The sequence below is a fragment of the Chanos chanos genome, chromosome 15, assembly GCF_902362185.1.
Source record: "Chanos chanos chromosome 15, fChaCha1.1, whole genome shotgun sequence".
Taxonomy (NCBI): Eukaryota; Metazoa; Chordata; class Actinopteri; order Gonorynchiformes; family Chanidae; genus Chanos; species Chanos chanos.
The window spans coordinates 371,341-392,500 of NC_044509.1; the positions used below are offsets into that span (position 1 = coordinate 371,341).

Genomic DNA, 21,160 nt, shown 5'->3' on the forward strand with positions numbered 1-21,160 from the left:
GTAAATACCAGTCACTGCACTTAGGTTACAACGTCTGCAGGAAGTATTTAAACGGAAGTAGTATCCAGCTTCACAGGGCCGGTAAGAGTAAACAGCTCTTCAGCCGCTGTAGAGCATGCTAAGTAAAACTACAGTCTAAAAAAACTACAGTCTAAAACTACAGAGTAGAACAACTAATGTTTCAGCCACTGTAGAGCATCCTCAGTAAAACCACAACCTAGAACAATTAATGTCTTATTTACCAAATTTTCTTTATGGAACATTATATAATAAACAACACTGAAACCTCAAACAGAGTCAGGGAGCGAGATGTATCTTAACATCAGCAGCTGCACTGTGTGTCTCGCCTTTACAGTCACACACATACATGACTGTATTCAGTGTGCTCAGCTGTGTTCAGTAGACTCGCTGTGCTCATTGGGGGTTTTGTCTGTATCTCAGTATAATTTTGTCTTTAGTGCTTATATCGGCAGCTTGCTCAGAAAATCATTTTCCCCACAAACTGAAAGACGTTGAAATTGTGGGGTGATTCCAGGAGATGGGTCAGGGATAGACACAGAGAAAGCAAGCTAAGCCCTGCTCTGTGTGCATGTACGTGTAGCTTTGTGATAAAACAGCGAAACAGAAGCTGCTGTCCTGATTCAGTCCTCTATTAGTCTTTAGAGAACATGTGACGTGTTGAGTCCCCACAGGGCTGTATGCAGTCAGGGGAAAGACTCGGGAGTTTTCAGTTTTAAGTCTTTAGTCAGGAATGGTTAGTCAGGAATGATGGTCTGCTTCACCAACAGTCATCTGTAAGCCTTATTTTCCTTATAGGGACTTCCTGCTTAGGTAGTCATTCATCTTTCTCACTAACATTTAAATCATCATTTCTTGTTTCTCCTTTTTTTCAAACCAGTGTTCTGTATGAATTCTTTACAAATGATTATAGATAGACAACACTTACATAGATCATAGACAGCAAACAAATAATCTTACACAACCATGAAAAAAAGAATGTAAATCCCCAGTTGTATTCTATGCCTTTGTGCTGTTTATACTCTCTCTCTCTCTCTCTCTCTCTCTCTCTCCCTCTCTCTGTGTGTGTGTGTGTGTGTGTGTAGGTCACGAACCTTTCTTAGACATAGCAATAAACCAAACCTGACCTTTGACGTTAGTCTAATTAGTAGTCTCTTCACAAGGTTTGCTCCACCCACGAAAAGCACCTCGTATATTGTACTATATTACCTTTAGATGAGTTCAGATATGGAAGTGGTCCCGCTGAGTGCGGCAAGTATTCGTCGACGTACGTGTCTCTGTGTGTGTGTGTGTGACGCCTGAATGACGTTCCGGATAGCCTCGTTCTGACAGACAGGTAGGCAGCAGCGCCATATTGAGAGAGCGGAAGTGCAGTGAAAGAATGTGAATAGTAGGTGGAAAAGGAAGAGTCTGAAGGACAACTGAAGTTTTCTGAAGAAATAAAACTAACTTCAAACCCATTTGGTTTTCACAAAATTCATGGACATTTCATAGAGAGGGGTCATCCCTTCGACTGGGCTTCTCTTTTGGACCTCAGCGTCATTTCCCAACGTCTTCTCAATTTAGGGCGCAATTGTGTTTCGAATTCGCTGATTTGGACTTAAACGGAGATGCCACTGGCCCAGTTTGCCGACCCATGGCAGAAGTTGCCCATCGGTCATACGGAAAATGAGGTAAACTTGCTGTTAAGCCCTGCTGAACGACAAGCTCTTAATTATGTTCTATACAGCAAGACATCGGTAAAGCGTGGAAGTTGTTGCTCTTTTGTGACGCCTTAGTGAAGGGAAGTGAATCGCGCTCTGTCATGCCGAGTGTAATCACTTAATTAAAGGTATGGGATAGAAGTATGCCGCTGTCACTGTTTTAACTGTTCTGGAGCCATGGCCATTACACTGGTAAAATATATCACTAACGACTATATGCTCAAGTTTGTGTGAGTTACAATAAGCCTGCGGTAGACTCTGGTATTGTACTTTGAGTTATACGAGCCTTACGGTATAATAATGTTATAGTACAGTGTCTTCATATAGTCCTATTTTGATTTCACTGTTGGTGCTATCGTTCATGGTGAACACGGTTAGTTTATGAAAACTTGTAAGCGGTCAAATAAATGTAAATGTAGTATCAGTATGAACCGAGTGTGAATAGCTTTAGTGTTCGGTTTTTCTTGGCAGGCAAAAGGAAGGGCTTGACCAGACAAGCCCTGAATATTCCTCAACGATCAAAAATATGCCTGTGAAGTCTGGGTTATTGTGAAACAAAACACACGAACTCTCCATCACTTTTTATGGTTTAGGTTTTTAGACCTCGAAAATAGTAATGAAATAGACAGCTTTTCGCCATTGTGGAAATTAATTTCTACTGGCGATTTTGTACCTTGGAGCTTAGTTGCGTATGAAAATCTCTCTTTTCTGTTTTCAATGCGTTTGAATTGATAAAGGGACGAAGCTGTTGACTGAGTAACTGAAAGGAGGGAAGTTGTCAAACCGTTACAGGTCACGAGGCAAAAAACACAGGAAGCTGCAATATCGAGAGGCTGTTTTGGTGTCAGCACAAAGGCGGTCCACTTCAGGCTGTTCTGTTTACGACACAGTTGATCTCCAAGAGCATCAATGCAAAGATCACTTGGCTGAAAGCTGGTACTTGAATGTCGGTTAAATCGGAGCCATACTAAAAGCGACATCTCACGACTACCTGTCAAATAAGAATTCAGTTTTTTAAGCCCGTGGTTTTAGAGACAGCCTTTCCACGTAGACAATACACAGCTTTACTTAACCACTTGTGTGTATAAATACTCATGTCATTTAGAAGTAACCTAATTTTGGCCCCCCAAAAAACGCCACCCGTAATTTTGCTCCCCCGTTTAAAATAGCCGCTGACTCTCTGGCATTGGCCTCACACCAGCAGCGACATCAAGCGACAGGCAGTCATTCATTTCCAATGGTCGTTATTCACCTGGCGACAAAATCGCGATAAAAGAAAGTTGAGCAGCGTTCAACTTCATGCAAATAAGCAGCGACAGAGTCGAGCGACGGCCAATCAGAAGACAGATGTGTTCATCTTATATTCTTTCGCCATGAAACGTTTTCTAAAACTTTAGTTCCTACATTAGCATTTTGGTTCCCAACGTTGTCTCCGTGCTTGGATAGCGGCGATTGCGAATGCTACTGTGCGGTCCTTGGTGAAACGGCCTGTTTGAAGCAAGATCACCTGGAAATTACCTGGAATTGCTGGAATGCACCTGATTTGTTCACGCGTATGTTGAGTGATACATTAATAGGCCTGCCCACAAATTACAAATGTACCGTCAAACTATGAACATAGCAAAGAAGACGTAAATATAGCATATAAATAAATATGACACATAATATATTTATAATATTTATTAGTATATACTTTTTTCTTTAAGAAAATTGATACATCTCCTGTCAATACATTTGTAGTCCACTTCCTTAAAACCACATTAGCAACGCCCATAAGTTTCACAGCAAAGGAATATAAGAGGAACACATCTTCCCTCTGCGGAGGGTGTGTCAGTCAGGTTTAGGAGCTCCTTAAAGTGTTCCTTCCACCATCTGTCCACATCCTCAGTCGAGGTCAGAACCGCTCTGTCCCTGCTGAGAACAGCCTGGATGAGACCCTGCCTGCCCCTCCTGAGTCGCCTGACGGTTAGCCAGAACCTCTTTGAGGCCAATCAAAAGTCCTTTTCCATGGCCTCCCCAAACTCCTCCCATACCCGAGTTTTTGCCTCCATGACCGCCATCACTGCAGCCCTTTTGGCATGCCGGTAACTTTCAGCCAATCCCGGAGTCCCCCGAGCAAGCCAAGCCCAGAAGGCCTCTTTGTTCAGCCTGACTGCTTCCCTCACTGGTGGCGTCCACCACCGGGTCCTTGGGTTACCGCCACGTTAAGCACCGACAACCGCCTTGCCACAGCTCAAAGCTGCCACTTCAACAGTGGCAACTCCGGGGAAGGATAGGGTCCTGCCTCCATCCAGGAGTTTGGTTCCACAACCCATGTGGCATCGCACCTGGCCCCTATTTCTCCCCTCGCAGGTGGTGGGCCCATGAGAGGGTGGCCCCACGTGGCTCATTCTGGGTTGAGCCCGACCGGACCCCGTGGCAGGTCTGGCCACCAGGCGCTCGCCTACAAGCTCCCCTCCCAGGCCTGGCTCCCGGAGGGGGCCCCGGTCTCCCTATTCCGGGTGAGGTGTCTGTTTCTCTGTGGGTTTCGTCAATAAGGGCTTTAAGAATCGCTTTTTGTCTGGCCCCTCACCTGAGACCTCTCTGCCTTGGATGACCCTCCCAGGAGCTGCATGCTCCAGGCAGCACAGCTCCCACGATCACAGGGGCTCACAAACTACTCCACCACGATTAGGTTGCGATTCCAGGAGCGGAAGATTCAGGGAGATCATCTCCCATCTCCCTGGCAGAGGTCATTGAGGCACTTAGGAAACCCCGCAGTGGCAAGGCACCAGGAGTGGATGAGATCCGCCCTGAAATGCTGAAAGCTATGGATGTTGTTCGGCTGTCATGGCTGACACGCCTCTTCAATGTTGCGTGGGAGTCAGGGACAGTGCCTATGGAGTGGCAGACGGAGGTGGCGGTTCCCATTTTTAAAAAGGGGGACAGTAGAGTGTGTTCCAATTATCGGGGTATCACACTTCTCAGCCTCTCTGGGAAAGCCTACTCCAGGATGCTGGAAAGGAGACTGCGGACGATTGTCGAACCTTGGATCCAGGAGGAACAATGGGGATTCTGTCCTGGCCATGGAACAGTGGACCAACTCTTCACCCTTGCACAGATACTGGAGGGATCATGGGAGTTTGCCAGTCCAGTCTACAAGTGTTTTGTGGATCTGGAGAAGGCTTACAACTGTGTTCCCCGGCGTGTCTTGTGGGGGTGTTGCAGGAGTATGGGGTGTCAGGTTTGCTGCTGCGAGCCATTCAGTCCCTGTATAACTGCAGCAAGAGCCATGTCCATATTGTTGGCACAAAGTCAAGCTCATTCCCAGTTGGTGTTGGACACCACTAGGGCTGTACCTTGTCTCCAATCCTGTTCTCAATTTTCATGGACAGGATTTCAACAGTCGTGGTGAGGAGGGTGTCCAGTACAGTGGCCTCAGGATTGCATCTCTGCTGTTTGAAGATGATGTGGTTCTTTTGGCTTCATCAAGCTGTGACCTCCAGCACACATTAGGGCAATTTGCAGCCAAGTGTGAAGTGGCTGAGATGAGCATCAGCACCTCCAAGTCCGAGGCCATGGTCCTATGCCGGAAAAAGGTGGCTCACCCCCGCCGCCGATTTGGGACTGAGTTACTGCCTCAAGTGGAGGAGTTCAAGTATCTCGAGTGAGGGTAAAATGGAGCGGGAGATCGACAGGTGGATTCGGGCAGCGGCGGCAGTAATGCAGTCGTTGAACCGGACCGTTGTGGTGAAGAGGGAGTTGAGCCCAAAGGCAAAGCTCTCCGTTTACTTGTCGATCTTTGTTCCAACTCTCATCTATGGTCATGAGCTCTGGATAGTGACCGAAAGAATGAGCTTGCGGATACAAGCAGTGGAAATGAGTTTCCTCTGCAGGGTGGCCGGGCACACCCTTAGGGATAGGATGAGGAGCTCAGACACCCGGGAGGAGCTCTGAGTAGAGCCACTGCTCTGCATTGAAAGGAGCCAGTTGAGGTGGTTCGGGCACCTATTCAGGATGCCTCCTGGGCAGCTCCTTGTGGAGATGTTCTGGGCATGACCAACTGGGAGGAGACCCCGGGGTAGACCCAGGACATGTTGGGAGAATTATATATCTCGGCTGGCCTGGGAACGCCTTGGGATCCCCCAGGAGGAGCAGGTGGATGTAGCCGAGGAAAGGGATGTCTGGGCTACCCTCCTCAACCTGCTGCCACTGCGACCCAGTCCCGGATAAGCAGCAGAAAATGATGATGATGAACACATCTGCTCTCTGACTGGCCATCGCTCAACTCTCTTGCTGCTTATTTGCATAAAGTTGTACGTGGCTCAACATTTTTTGTCGCCAAGTCATGCCGATCTTGTTGCCTGGCGACTAGTCGCCCAATGTCGCCCAGCAACCATTGGAAATTAATGACTTCCTGTCACTTGTCGCTGCCGGTGTGAGCACAAGGTTACCCTGCGCTCACACCAGCAGCGACTTTTTGTGACGGAGTCACCAAGTCGCTGTGTCACTGTCGCTTGCAGTCGCCTAGCAGTTGCTTGCAGCCAGCTTGTGGGTGCTGCTAACGTAGTTTTGAGGAAGCGGGCTACAAATGTATTGACAGGAGATGCATCAGTTTTCCTCAAAAAAGTACTAATAAGTATTATAAAAATATATTATATGTTATATAATAAGTATTATAAAAATACATTATATGTTATATAATAAGTATTATAAAAATACATTATATGTTATATAATAAGTATTATAAAAATACATTATGTTATATAATAGGTATTATAAAAATATATTATATGTTATATAATAGGTATTATAAAAATACATTATATGTTATATAATAAGTATTATAAAAATACATTATATGTTATATAATAAGTATTATAAAAATACATTATATGTTATATAATAAGTATTATAAATATATATTATATGTTATATAATAAGTATTATAAAAATACATTATATGTTATATTTTTATAATACTTATTATATAACATATAATGTATTTTTATAATACTTATTATATATTATATGTTGTATAATAAGTATTATAAATATATATTATATGTTATATGATAAGTATTATAAAAATACATTATATGTTATATAATAAGTATTATAAAAATATATTATATGTTATATAATAGGTATTATAAAAATACATTATATGTTATATAATAAGTATTATAAAAATACATTATATGTTATATAATAAGTATTATAAATATATATTATATGTTATATAATAAGTATTATAAAAATACATTATATGTTATATTTTTATAATACTTATTATATAACATAATGTATTTTTATAATACTTATTATATATTATATGTTATATAATAAGTATTATAAATATATATTATATGTTATATGATAAGTATTATAAAAATACATTATATGTTATATAATAAGTATTATAAAAATATATTATATGTTATATAATAGGTATTATAAAGATATATTATATGTTATATAATAAGTATTATAAATATATATTATATGTTATATAATAAGTATTATAAATATATATTATGTGTTATATAATAAGTATTATAAAAATACATTATATGTTATATAATAAGTATTATAAATATATATTATATGTTATATAATAAGTATTATAAAAATACATTATATGTTATATAATAAGTATTATAAAAATACATTATATGTTATATAATAAGTATTATAAAAATACATTATATGTTATATAATAAGTATTATAAAAATACATTATATGTTATATAATAAGTATTATAAATATATAGTATATGTTATATAATAAGTATTATAAATATATAGTATATGTTATATAATAAGTATTATAAATATATAGTATATGTTGTATAATAAGTATTATAAATATATAGTATATGTTGTATAATAAGTATTATAAATATATAGTATATGTTGTATATGCTAAATTTACGTCGTCTTTGCTATATTCATCCTGGAGCTGTACGTTTGTTTTTTATGAAAAGCAGGGCCTATTAATATATCGCCCAATATATGGGTGAACAGATCAGGTGCATTCCCACAGAAAATACATTTTTGGGGTAATTTATTTTACTATAAATAGTGTGATATCTTCTAAACACTACCGTTTCACCATGGACTGAAAAGTAACATTCACAATTGCCACTATCCATGCGGGGGGACAACGTTGGGAACCAAAATGCTTAATGGATCAGACCACTCTGATGATGGGTCTAACATAGCATAGTTCCCACCTGACTGCTTTAGCATGTCGACACGTGCACTAGTCAGGTGAGAGGATGTGTCTTCTGACTGTGGACAGGAGCACCCTCTTCACCATCCAAAACCCTCTCTCTTTTCCAAACTGTGCAGTAAAACCTGTTGGTCATAAGTGTCATTGGGTTACCCTCTCTGACATTCTCCTAAATCCTGACGGTTTAGAATGCTTTTTAAAGCCAGTCATCAGCTTTGCCTGTATTCATGCCAGTTCTCTGTAGCACTCCTGTGAACAAGTGAAGTCCTCCAGTGCATTCATTTTCTGCATGCAGCCGTGTGCTGTGGATTTAATATTAGTATTAAACACTAATATTAAATCCATACCACTATTAAATAATTCTCAAATTGCCTCATCAAACTTTATCATTTCCAGTTCAGCACATTTCATACCGTCAGTTGTGTGTGCACGTTGCCATGGGTACAGTCAACTGAAAAGACTCCAGCTTTTCTGTGCTGTAAAATGTTGCTGTTATAATGCATGTCACTAAAGAGGAAAACTTCAGAGGGGGATGTGGGAGTCAGACCCTTTCTCTGTGAGGTTCTCTCTGCCTGTTGTTTGTGTAAAGTTTTGCTGGTGTGTTTTACAGGTTATGGATGACTCAATGGGAGATGATGAGGCTCCTGACTGTGTAAGTTTCTTTGAGATTTTATTTCTGAATTTGTGTGTGTGTGTGTGTGTGTGTGTGTGTGAGAGAGAGAGAGAGAGAGAGAGAGAGAAAGCAAAATGTGTCCTCTTGTTATTGAATCTCTGTTGTATAGACTTTCCAAACCTTAAACCTGTGTGCACTAACATTGTTATACACTCTCATTGATTGATGTGTCCGTGTTCAAGTCTGTGTTCATGTGCTGTTTATTAGAGCTGTAAGGTCTGTTATGATGCAAATGAATTATGGAGAAAATTATGGGTGAAGTCTGTCACAGAGGTGGAAAAGATAAACAGACAGACAGGAAACTGGAGAAAAGAGGGATGGAGCAATGGACAGATGAAAAACCAAGAGCCCTTCTCACTACTCCTGATTGTGTGTGTGTGTGTGTGTGTGTGTTGGGGGGGGGGGGCACCTGGAAGATGTCAGTCAGGCTCCACCTGTTAGTTTGATATGACTGTGTTTTCTGTGTGTGTGTAATCACAAGTCATTTCAAGCACAATCACAGAAAAAAAATTGAATTACTACCATATCATTACATAAATAATGTGCTACCCACATATGTATATTAAAATGTAATAACTAAGTTATTGCAGGAGTTTGTTTTTTGTTGTTGTTGTTGTATTGTCCTCTCCTGGATTTGGTGGGGGTGGAGCTGGGTGTATTTATATGTAATAGGGTAAATGGACTAATCAGTATTGTTAATGTTAGTGAGTATGAGATGGTATTGATACGCATTGTGAATGTGAGTGAGTATGAGATGGTATTGATCAGCATTGTGAATGTTAGTGAGTATGTACTGTTATTGATCAGCATTGTGAATGTTAGTGAGTATGTAATGTTACTGATACACATTGTGAATGTTAGTGAGTATGAGATGTTATTGATTGATATTGTGAGTATTAGTGAGTATGAGATGTTATTGATTGGTATTGTGAATGTTAGTGAGTATGAGATGTTATTGATTTATGTTGTGAGTGTTAGTGAGTATGTAATGTTATTGATTGATGTTGTGAATGTTAGTGAGTATGTAATGCTATTGATTGATGTTGTGAATGTTAGTGAGTATGTAATGTTATTGATTGATGTTGTGAATGTTAGTGAGTATGTAATGTTATTGATTGATGTTGTGAATGTTAGTGAGTATGTAATGTTATTGATTGGTATTGTGAGTGTTAGTGAGTATGTGATGTTATTGATTGGTATTGTGAGTATTAGTGAGTATGTGATGTTACTGATTGATATTGTGAGTATTAGTGAGTATGAGATATTATTGATTGGTATTGTGAATGTTAGTGAGTATGTAATGTTATTGATTGATATTGTGAATGTTAGTGAGTATGTGATGTTGTTATTACTGAGTGAATAACCTTGTGTGTGTCTCTCTATGCCCTTGCTCTTGTTCAGGATGAAGGCACAGTGAAAGAGATCAGTATCACTCACCATGTGAAAGAGGGGTCGGAGAAAGCTGACACAAGGCAGTTTGACTTACTCAAGGTGCTGGGTCAGGGCTCATTTGGGAAGGTTTGTGTTTTTTTTCTGTCATTCTCCTCTTTAATCCTGTTGAAAAAACACCAATCCACTGTCCTCTCCACACTGCCGTGACAGTTATGTAATACAGTACACGTGTTCCCCCCAGAGCATCGTGTTTGAAGTGGTCAAGCAGCAGAGCAGTGTCTGGCTCTGTGAATAGGCTCATCAGTGGTTATTTGTGGAGTGAACAGAAAAATCATTCATTTCACTGAAAAATTTCACTTTAAAAAAATGGTGATGTTTTTAAGGACAACAGAAACACAGAGTAGCACTGAGACAATAATAATAGTGTAATAATATATATAATAATATATATATAATTATAATATATAATAATAATGTATAGTTGTTGCTGTTGGTTGCTCCTGTTAACCAGGAGAACTCCTGTATGTGTTCGTGCCTACAAAACAAACGGGCTTATGTAGCAGTCAGTACTGATGTGTGTGTGTGTGTGTGTGTCTTTATTTGTCTGTGTGTGTGTGTCTTTGTGTGTCTTTGTGTGTGTGTGTGTGTGTGTGTGTGCACGTGTGCATACATGCATGTTTGTGTATCTGTGCTTGCATGTATCTGTTCACGTGTGTGTTGTCAGGTGTTCCTTGTGAGGAAAAAAACTGGACCAGATGCAGGACAGCTGTATGCCATGAAAGTTCTGAAGAAAGCCACACTGAAAGGTGTGTGTGTGCGTGCATTTGAGTGTGTGCGTTTGTGTGTATGCCAGTGTCTTAACTCTGTTTTGTGATGTTCATACCAGGTATATTTGTTTGGTCCTGTGTGTAGTGTTAGGCATTGCTCTGTTTGACAGGAGTTGATCTCCGGCAGTATGCGTTTGTGTGAATTGTATGCGTTTGTGTGAATTGTATGCGTTTGTGTGAATTGTATGCGTTTGTGTTCATTGGTGTGTTCATTGGTGTGTTCATTGGGTTCATTGGTGTGTTCAGTGTGTGTTCAGTGTGTTCATTGGTGTGTTCAGTGGTGTGTTCAGTGGTGTGTTCAGTGGTGTGTTCATTGGTGTGTTCAGTGGTGTGTTCAGTGGTGTGTTCATTGGTGTGTTCAGTGGTGTATTCATTGGCGTGTTCAATGTGTGTTCAGTGTGTGTTCAGTGTGTGTTCAGTGGTATGTTCAGTGGTGTGTTCTGTGTGTTCAGTGTGTGTTCATTGATGTGTTCAGTGTTTGTTCATTGGTGTGTTCAGTGTGTTCATTGGTGTGTTCTGTGTGTGTTCAGTGCGAGATCGGATGCGGACTAAAATGGAGCGAGACATTCTGGTGGAAGTGAACCACCCATTCATCGTTAAACTGCACTATGGTGAGAGAACATACTCCACGGCCAACCAGCCACTGTCAGGGTCAACCAGTGTTTGTGAGGGTTTCAGATTAGCATCGCACGAGAGCAGGCTGATAGTCAACATAGTAATAGTAGAGACCTTTCCTGTAAAGCCTGAGGGTTGAATCAAGAATAAGGAAACACAGAGGGAGATACTGATCCCTTTAATAAAAGAAAGAAGAAATTTCATGGATGAGTGCTGAGTTTGTTATTGGATGGATGGATGGATGGATGGATGGGGGAGTGGATGGATGGATGGGTGGATGGATGGATTGAGGGCGATGATGAGTCCTGAGCTGTCTCTGTGCTGTCCGCAGCATTCCAGACAGAGGGAAAACTTTACCTGATCCTGGACTTTCTCAGAGGGGGAGATCTCTTCACTCGATTATCTAAAGAGGTCAGAAAGCTACTGCCTTCCTCTACCAGCACATACCGTTCAGTACCAACAAAAACCAGTAAACACCAGTATGTACCATTCAATACCAGCACAGACTAGTCTAGGCCGTTGCATAAGACCTCTGGAACCAGTCAGACGTGTTCTAAAGAGATACTGACCTAATCAAACGCGTGTGTGTGTGTATCTGTGTGTGTGTGTGTGTGTTAGGTGATGTTTACTGAGGAAGATGTGAAGTTTTACCTGGCAGAGTTGGCTTTGGCATTGGATCATCTGCATGGACTTGGAATCATTTACAGAGACCTCAAACCTGAGAAGTAACTGCCGCTATTAAATATGTAGTACATATCTGTACATCTGTAATGCATAATATAATAAAATATATGCTGAACTCTACACATAAACACATACATTCTCACAGTTCCTGGCTCCCTGCCCCACACACTTAAGTATCAGTTCTGTACTCACACGGTACAGCTCACTACAGTTCCTACTGCTTTACTAAGGCACAGTTCACACAGCAGCTTAAACACACATAAACACTCATGTCTCATGTTTGTTGACATTGCCTTTGTTTGTTTGTTTGTTTGTTTGTGTCAGTATTCTGTTGGATGAGGATGGACATATCAAGCTGACTGGTGAGTATTACAGTAAATCTCTCCAGTCAAACCCAATCTTATATGTGTGACATTGACACGAAGCAGATTAATGTTCAGGTTATGGTGCCCAGGTTATGGTGTCATTCCCACACCATCTGACTTGAAATGAAATGAGGCACTGATCAGTTTTTTTCAGCATGGTATGTTCTCACCCTGAGGTGCCTCTGCAGACGAGGGTTTAATGTATTCCACTGTCTCTGATGTGAGTGCTCAATATGCTAACATTAAATTCCATGTAAGTGAAAACAGAGGGGACATGAGAGTATGGCCTTTGGCTAGTTTATGACAGCCAACCGAATGCTTCTAACTCTATACAGTTTAGGAAAGAACACAGCAGTGAACTGTTCCTTAAGGGTGATCTTTTTCTCAGTCCTAAATGAGATGTTTCTCAACATTGTCTCAGGATGTCTCTCTGACGTCTTTCTCTAAAGTAACTCCCATGTAAATTAGTGAATGTGCTTGTGAACATGGCGAGCATTGAGATGTATACATGGGGCACACAGAGGCATGTTTTTAGTAATGGTTTGTCTCTCTCTCTCTGTCCTCCCTGCCCCCTTATGTCTCTCTGTCTCTCTCTCTCTCTCTCTCTCCCTCTGTGTGTGTGTGTGTGTGTGTGTGTGTGTGTGTGTGTGTGTGTGTATGTTTATGCCTATATGTTCCTGCATGTGTGTGTTTCTTTTTGTGCGCTTGTGTTGTGTGTGTGCGTGTGTGTGTGCGTGTGTGTGTGCGTGTGCGTGTGCGTGTGCGTGTGTGTGTGTGTGCGTGTGTGTGTGTGCGTGTGTGTGTGTGTGCGTGTGCGTGTGTGTGCGTGTGCGTGTGCGTGTTGTGTAGACTTTGGGCTGAGTAAGGAATCTGTTGACCATGAGAATAAGGCCTACTCTTTCTGTGGGACTGTGGAGTACATGGCACCAGAAGTGGTAAACCGCCGTGGCCACACCCACAGTGCTGATTGGTGGTCCTATGGTGTGCTTATGGTGAGTGGGTGGGGCTTGCATAAAGCCCTGCAATGTTTATTTCAAAATGTTGCAGCATTTAGACAATTGTATGATGACTGAATATATTTCCAGTCAAGTTTTACTGAGACACACATGCACCTGTGTGTAATGTTTCTTCCCAGTATGAGATGCTGACTGGAACGCTGCCCTTCCAAGGAAAGGACCGGAAGGAGACCATGACCATGATCCTAAAGTGAGTGTCATCCAAAAGGCTCAGACACACAGCGGAAACAGACACACAGCGGAAACAGACACACAGCAGAAACAGACACACAGCGGAAACAGACACACAGCGGAAACAGACACACAGCGGAAACAGACACACAGCGGAAACAGACACACAGCAGAAACAGACACACAGGGGAAACAGACACACAGCAGAAACAGACACACAGCGGAAACAGACACACAGCGGAAACAGACACACAGCATAAACAGACACACAGCGGAAACAGACACACAGCGGAAACAGACACACAGCGGAAACAGACACACAGGGGAAACAGACACACAGCGGAAACAGACACACAGCGGAAACAGACACACAGCGGAAACAGACACAGCATAAACAGACACACAGCGGAAACAGACGCACAGCGGAAACAGTCAGACTGAGTATTCCAAACCTGTATTCCAAATCATCTTCTCTCTGCTCTGTGTAGGGCCAAACTGGGAATGCCCCAGTTCCTGAGCGCTGAGGCCCAGTCCCTCCTCCGCAACGTGTTCAAACGCAACCCTGGGAACCGCCTTGGTGAGCCCCGTTTCACGCAGCATGTATAGGTCATTCCAGAATTACAGGACAATTTAGGCATCAAAACCTCTGAAATATTGACCCTTTATTTTGCCATTGTCTGTTATGTATTTAAGAAAAACAGGTAATAAACCGTCAAATAATTTGATTCGTCCAGCTCAGGCATCAAAGGTACACTTTCTATGAGATGTTTTATTTATTGTGTGCTAACACCTTTTTTTTTTTTTACTAATGCAGTATTTATTTTCAAATATTTGCTCAAATTCATTATGCATCTAATCATTCAAACTATTAAATGGACAATAAGTTAAACCCTCATGAGCTAAGAAAATCATTTCAGATTGTTTTAATAACAATGATATGGTAACAGGGTTGAAATTAGAGTAACAGGGTTGTGAAAAGTAAAAGGGTTGAACGGATACATTACTTTTGATTGTAGATCGTGACATAAATGTGACAAATAAATACTCAGGACCACAGGAATGTTGTTTAATAATATTTTATATATATTTTCCATGAAGGATCAACAGGATTGCAGGGCTAACGGTAACAGAGTTGCAAGTTAAAGTAACAAAGCAATGCTAATGTTTTTTCTCAGGAATAGATGCTGTGGAATATAAGGCTACTGTCAAGGTCAAGGACAAACTTAGTTATATAAAGAAAGAAAGATGTGTTGATGATTAAATAAATTGTTTTAACAATTATAAGAGACATATATCAATAAAATCATACCAAAAAAGTAGATTTAAAACTTATTTTAACTGTTATATTTGATATGCGATTTGGTCATGAAGAGGGTGGGACAAGAGAAAAATGCCATTTTAGCAGGTGCTCGAGAGCTGTTTGGTCTTTTAAATAATGTTTTGGAACCACTTTTTTCCTACAGCTGTATACATTTTGTCTCAGGACAAGTATAATTTACACAACAATTCCATGTTTTAGTAGATTGAATTATTTTAAATTTCATGGGTGGGGCAGAAAATGTCCTCCAATTCTGTAATGACCCTTATGGATGGATTAAAAACTCAGAACTAGGACTGAAGCATTTCATGCCATACATCACTTGTTAAGGAACGTTAAACAAATGCACAGATTAGTTGATATTCGTTGGACACTCTTCAGTCGGACCTGATCTTTTAAGAGTTTGTGTGTGTGTGTGTGTGTGTGTGTATATGTGTGTGTAGGTGCTGGACCAGATGGTGTGGAAGAGATTAAGAGACATCCTTTTTTTGCCACCATTGACTGGAATGTAAGTCACTGTATGAGGGATGAATATGAGGGGTGTCTGTCAGATCTGTGAATGGTGTGTGCAGATTATATGTGTGATTTGAGAGAGGTGTGACAGAGCCAGCCCAAAGCATAAGCAAACTAAGCGGCTGCTTAGGGCCCCTGTGGCCACCAGAGGGCCCTCAGGAGCGCTTGAAATACCCCACAAGAGAGCTTGATTTTTTTTTTGTGATATATCAATGGTAATCATACAAAAACACAATATTACGTTGAAGGGCTGGCTAGGCTGATACTACTGGTTTAATCAATCCCTACTGCCGCTGTCAGAGCTGGTGTTATGTCCATGCGCATGCGCACTATAACTGACATTAACTGTATTTTGATGCAAGAGCAGTCAGTCAGACTAACATGAGGTTACTGTCCTCTCCTCTGCGTCGCAAAAAGGACATGTCCCTCTGTTTATCTAAGTCATTTGATTTTAACTGTAGTTGATTGTTGTCCTTACGAAGGAGCATTAAGGCCACATTTAGGAAAAAAAAATTCTGAGATTTTGAGAGTAAGGTTGTAATATTACAAGAATAAAATCATAATATTAGGAGAATAAAGTCGTAGTTTTAGGCTGCGTGTTATTTTAGGGGGGAAGTATCAGAAGAGCAGCCTGCTGCCTGCAGTAAAATGAGGACTGAAACTGTAAACCTGTGTTTGCTTAACAAGGGGGATGGAGGATCATCCCCCTCACGCAGAGGCACACTTAACCAAAAGAACTGTCTGAGTGATGTTCTAGTGTTAGTTACTTACACACAAAAGGGTAGTGAGGGAAAGAGAGGAAGAGGAGGAAGAAGAAGAGCAGGCCCAGCCACGTTCAAGCATGAGAGACCAGAGGTACCCAGGTTGATCTTGTGAGCGAGACTTTGTGTTGGTACTGGGAGAGTCTTTTAGTGTCGTGGAATTTCTGAAGTGGTGAGACTGGGTTGATTCTGGACGGGCTTACATTACGGCTGTCACAGTTGGTGCTCGACTGGACTGGACTGGACTGTGGGACAGCAGGGGGTCTGGCATTTGATCTGATTTGGAGACGGGGGTGCTGCTATCCTTTTGGAGATGTCTGTGCCTGGAGGGAGGAGACACTCCCTAGAATTCAGGAAGTGTTAAATTAGGCTCAGTTTTAATCATTTGACATAACTTTTTGGAGCTGTGGGGTTGCTGCGATAAAACGTTGAGCCTGGTGTCTGTTAGGTGTTAAGTGGTCTGTTAGGTGTTGAGTGGTCTGTTAGGTGTTAAGTGGTCTGTTAGGTGTTGAGTGGTCTGTTAGGTGTTGAGTGGTCTGTTAGGTGTTGAGTGGTCTGTTAGGTGTTAAGGCGAGTGGTTTCTGCCTTGGTGTGCATTGGTCCTGAATGCAGAGAGGCTTGGGCCATAAAAAGGGTCAAAGGAACGGGGGGGGGGTGGTTGGTCAGAGAGAGAGAGAAACAGGGGGAACATGGGGGAGTCTGTACAATGTTAAATCTCAGAATCACTGAAACATTTCTTAGCCCACGCACTGCAATATACTTTACACACTGCAGTGTGTAAAGTATAAGGGGACTTGTGAAGGGGTGTCTTTAATCGTACTGTATCTTTCTTTGGGTTCAGATTCTGTAGTACAGAGTCAGAATGTGTCGAGCCTGATACACTAGATTCTGACACATTATGTAGTGTATTACACAAATGTGTGTGTGTGTGTGTGCACTGTTTTTGGCTACAGAAACTGTTCAGGAGGGAAGTCAGCCCCCCCTTTAAACCGGCCAGTGGTAGACCAGATGACACATTTTACTTCGACAAAGAGTTCACAGCCAAAACCCCACGAGGTAAAAATACAAATTTCACATGCACTACATGCACATGCACCTGCACATGCACACAGTTATTTTAGATTTGTCATATTATTCTATGTTTGCATGTGAATGGTTGTAAAATAATTGTGTGTGTGACGGTTAATAATAAAGGGTTATTCTGTGTTTGCATGTGAACGGTTGTAAAATAATTGTGTGTGTGACGGTTAATAATAAAGGGTTATTCTATGTTTGCATGTGAACGGTTGTAAAATAATTGTGTGTGTGACGGTTAATAATAAAGGGTTATTCTATGTTTGCATGTGAACGGTTGTAAAATAATTGTGTGTGTGACGGTTAATAATAAAGGCTGATTTACACCTCTGCCTAGGCTCTACGCTGGGCCCACGCCGTAGCCTACGTGAGTGGCCTGCACCGTTGTGGCCATTTATACTTGTGTGTTGGTGTGTCTGCGTCGCTTCGTACTGAAACCTTCAAAACGCTAGTTTGCGGTGGAGTTTCTATGCCACTTTGTTGAATTTCTTCGTGCATTACAATGGAGAGAATAAAGTTAAATAAAAAGTTGGAATTCAGTCTTTGCACAGCAATATCTGTAAAACAAGTTCTGCGTTCAAAAGAAGGACTAGTTTCTAAACTTTGGGGGACAAACAAATGGAGCTCTCAAAATAATGAGCGTTCAGTTCACCGCTTTGCTAGCTATTTTTCAGTGGCGACTGAAACTGAGTGGATCATGCTGGAGTTGGAGCTAATAAATGTTGAACAACAGTTACTTTAACTGAAATGACTGCAATGCAGAACAGAGCGGAGACGTCGGAGGAGATGGTGTGTACGACCATTGAACCGATCGAGGCAGAAGGAGGATGATGCTACCAAGCGAACCAATCACAGTTGTTGCGGTCTGCGTCGCCGTGGCGTGTAGTTACATTTACATGTCTGGGGAGGCGTGCGTCAGCCTACGGCGTAGGGGACACAGCTATGCTGATGCAGGAGTATAAATTGGCCTTAATGTTGCGTGTGTTCATTTATGTGAATTGTGTTTACTTGCTGAATGATTGTGTGTATGTATGTGTGTGTATGTGCGTGTTATAGATTCTCCGGGTGTTCCTCCCAGTGCAAACGCTCATCAGCTCTTCAGAGGATTCAGCTTTGTGGCCATCAGCTCAGAGGAGGAGAGTCAACCTCCTATACAGAGTAATACTAGCATCGACAGCATACTGCAGGTACACACACACACACATACATACACGCACACACATATACAGATACACACACACACACACACTGTACACACACACACACACACTGTACACACACACACGCACTGTACACACACACGCACTGTACACACACACGCACTGTACACATACACACGCACACGCACACACACTGTACACACACACGCACTGTACACATACACACACACACACACACACACACTGTGTACATACACACACACTGTACACATACGCACTGTACACACATACACACGCACTGTACACACATACACACGCACTGTACACATACACACACACACACACACACACACACACACACGCACTGTACACACACACGCACTGTACACATACACATGCACTGTACACACATACACACACTGTATACATACACACTGTACACATACACATACACACTGTACACATACACACACTGTATACATACACACTGTACACATACACACACTGTATACATACACACTGTACACATACACATACACACACTGTACACATACACACACTGTACACATACACACTGTGCATATACACAAGAAGAGCTCCAAATATCCCACCAAACCATCATTATGCAGTTATGCACATATGCAAATGCTGGATGTTTGACCTTTTTTTTTGTGGGTGTGGGTGTGGGTGCGTGTTTATGTTTATGTTTATGTTTATGTTTATGTTTATGTTTGTTTGTGTGGGTGCGTGTTTATGTTTATGTTTGTGGGTGTGGATGTGTGTTTATGTTTATGTTTGTGGGTGTGTGGATGTGTGTTTATGTTTATGTTTGTGGATGTGTATTTGTTATTGTAGCAGCCCCATCGGAGCAGTAAGCAGTTCACAGATGTGTATGATGTGAAAGAGGACATCGGTGTGGGCTCATACTCCGTTTGTAAACGCTGTGTCCTCCAGTCTACAGGCATGGAGTATGCCGTCAAAGTAAGAGTCCCTCCAAACCAATAATCAACACACAGCATGGACTGTGCCGTCAAAGTAAGAGTCCCTCCAAACCAATAATCAACACACAGCATGGACTGTGCCGTCAAAGTAAGAGTCCCTCCAAACCAATAATCAACACACAGCATGGACTGTGCCGTCAAAGTAAGAGTCCCTCCAAACCAATAATCAACACACAGCATGGACTGTGCCGTCAAAGTAAGAGTCCCTCCAAACCAGTAATCGGCAAACAGTATCAATATAGTTATGCAATACCAACAGGGTACTGATAAACATTGTATTGGTAAATACGTTTTTTTTGTCTTATAAAAGTCAAGGTAAATAGGGTCTACATGTATTTCTATATTTTCAGATCCAAGTAATAGTATATTTTTCTCAAAGGGGATTAATGAGTGAATTGCTGTAACACCAAAAGTTGTAACAGCGAAAAATATGACAACCAAAATTACACCACCAAAAATGTGCCTGTAGATCACAGATCACTTTCACTCCCTGTGTTTTGACCCGTATTAGTCTCCATGGATCAAGTTCAGAGAATACTAAACAACCCAAGGTGACGTTGGGCACCTCTTTGTTCCTTGTACAATGTTCCCATATTCCAAAAAGTAACGCCCACGCGCCCACTGTTGAAGGGATTAAGTTGTGGCTTCGTGTGCCAAAAATGAAGTCAGGTGCCACCCATCGTATAATCACCTTTCAGTGCCTCACTAAACAGAGTCTAGTGCCTGTGATTTCAGTGTCTCACTAAACAGAGTCTAGTGCCTGTGATTTCAGTGTCTCACTAAACAGAGTCTAGTGCCTGTGATTTCAGTGTCTCACTAAACAGAGTCTAGTGCCTGTGATTTCAGTGCCTCACTAAACAGAGTCTAGTGCCTGTGATTTCAGTGTCTCACTAAACAGAGTCTAGTGCCTGTGATTTCAGTGTCTCACTAAACAGAGTCTAGTGCCTGTGATTTCAGTGTCTCACTAAACAGAGTCTAGTGCCTGTGATTTCAGTGCCTCACTAAACAGAGTCTAGTGCCTGTGATTTCAGTGTCTCACTAAACAGAGTCTAGTGCCTGTGATTTCAGTGTCTCACTAAACAGAGTCTAGTGCCTGTGATTTCAGTGTCTCACTAAACAGAGTCTAGTGCCTGTGATTTCAGTGTCTCACTAAACAGAGTCTAGTGCCTGTGATTTCAGTGTCTCACTAAACAGAGTCTAGTGCCTGTGATTTCAGTGAGGTCTGTCTCACTAAACAGAGTCTAGTGCCTGTGATTTCAATGAGGTCTGAAGCCAAAGTCCTGATCGTTAGTGAATGTCCAACTGCTTCTCTTATATGTCATCCTGTCTGCCCCACCTATGGTATCACCATCAGGACAGACACCAAAGCACACGAGTCATATAGTCACGTCAGTTTTTTTCAATACTGAAGATAATGGGAAGACATATGAAGATTAATATTGTTATTTAAATAAATAAAACAAACCCGAGTGCAACACTGCACAAACAAAGAAACAATTAAATAAATATGAAGGAAACCCTAGTGTAACGTTCCACAAATGAACGATAAAGAAAAAGGATGACACTGATGTCCTGTGTAGTCACAGCAGTGTGACGCGGTGAGGACTGGGCTCACAGTATCATCTGCCTCGGTGAATTAGCACATTGAATAATAT

General features: G+C 41.5%; 1 protein-coding gene across 6 annotated transcripts in view; it reads left to right on the forward strand.

Annotated features, from left to right (window-relative positions):
• Positions 1 to 1,440: 1,440 nt before the first annotated feature.
• rps6ka3a (ribosomal protein S6 kinase a, polypeptide 3a) overlaps positions 1,441 to 21,160 on the forward strand; it is a 24,623-nt gene continuing 4,903 nt past the window's right edge. For 2 of the 6 annotated variants that reach the window (XM_030792122.1, XM_030792124.1), the window contains exons 1-16: positions 1,441 to 1,691; positions 2,754 to 2,768; positions 8,546 to 8,587; positions 10,010 to 10,126; positions 10,725 to 10,806; positions 11,358 to 11,438; positions 11,774 to 11,853; positions 12,061 to 12,167; positions 12,451 to 12,488; positions 13,341 to 13,483; positions 13,627 to 13,697; positions 14,167 to 14,255; positions 15,440 to 15,504; positions 17,224 to 17,326; positions 18,401 to 18,531; positions 19,360 to 19,485. In XM_030792122.1, the coding sequence (XP_030647982.1) occupies positions 1,629 to 1,691; positions 2,754 to 2,768; positions 8,546 to 8,587; positions 10,010 to 10,126; positions 10,725 to 10,806; positions 11,358 to 11,438; positions 11,774 to 11,853; positions 12,061 to 12,167; positions 12,451 to 12,488; positions 13,341 to 13,483; positions 13,627 to 13,697; positions 14,167 to 14,255; positions 15,440 to 15,504; positions 17,224 to 17,326; positions 18,401 to 18,531; positions 19,360 to 19,485 (1,353 nt within the window). In that variant the 5' untranslated portion in view covers positions 1,441 to 1,628. Of the gene's footprint in view, positions 1,737 to 2,753; positions 2,769 to 8,545; positions 8,588 to 10,009; positions 10,127 to 10,724; positions 10,807 to 11,357; positions 11,439 to 11,773; positions 11,854 to 12,060; positions 12,168 to 12,450; positions 12,489 to 13,340; positions 13,484 to 13,626; positions 13,698 to 14,166; positions 14,256 to 15,439; positions 15,505 to 17,223; positions 17,327 to 18,400; positions 18,532 to 19,359; positions 19,486 to 21,160 lie in introns of all 6 variants that reach the window. The other 4 variants (XM_030792119.1, XM_030792121.1, XM_030792120.1 and 1 more) reach the window with 4 other exon arrangements.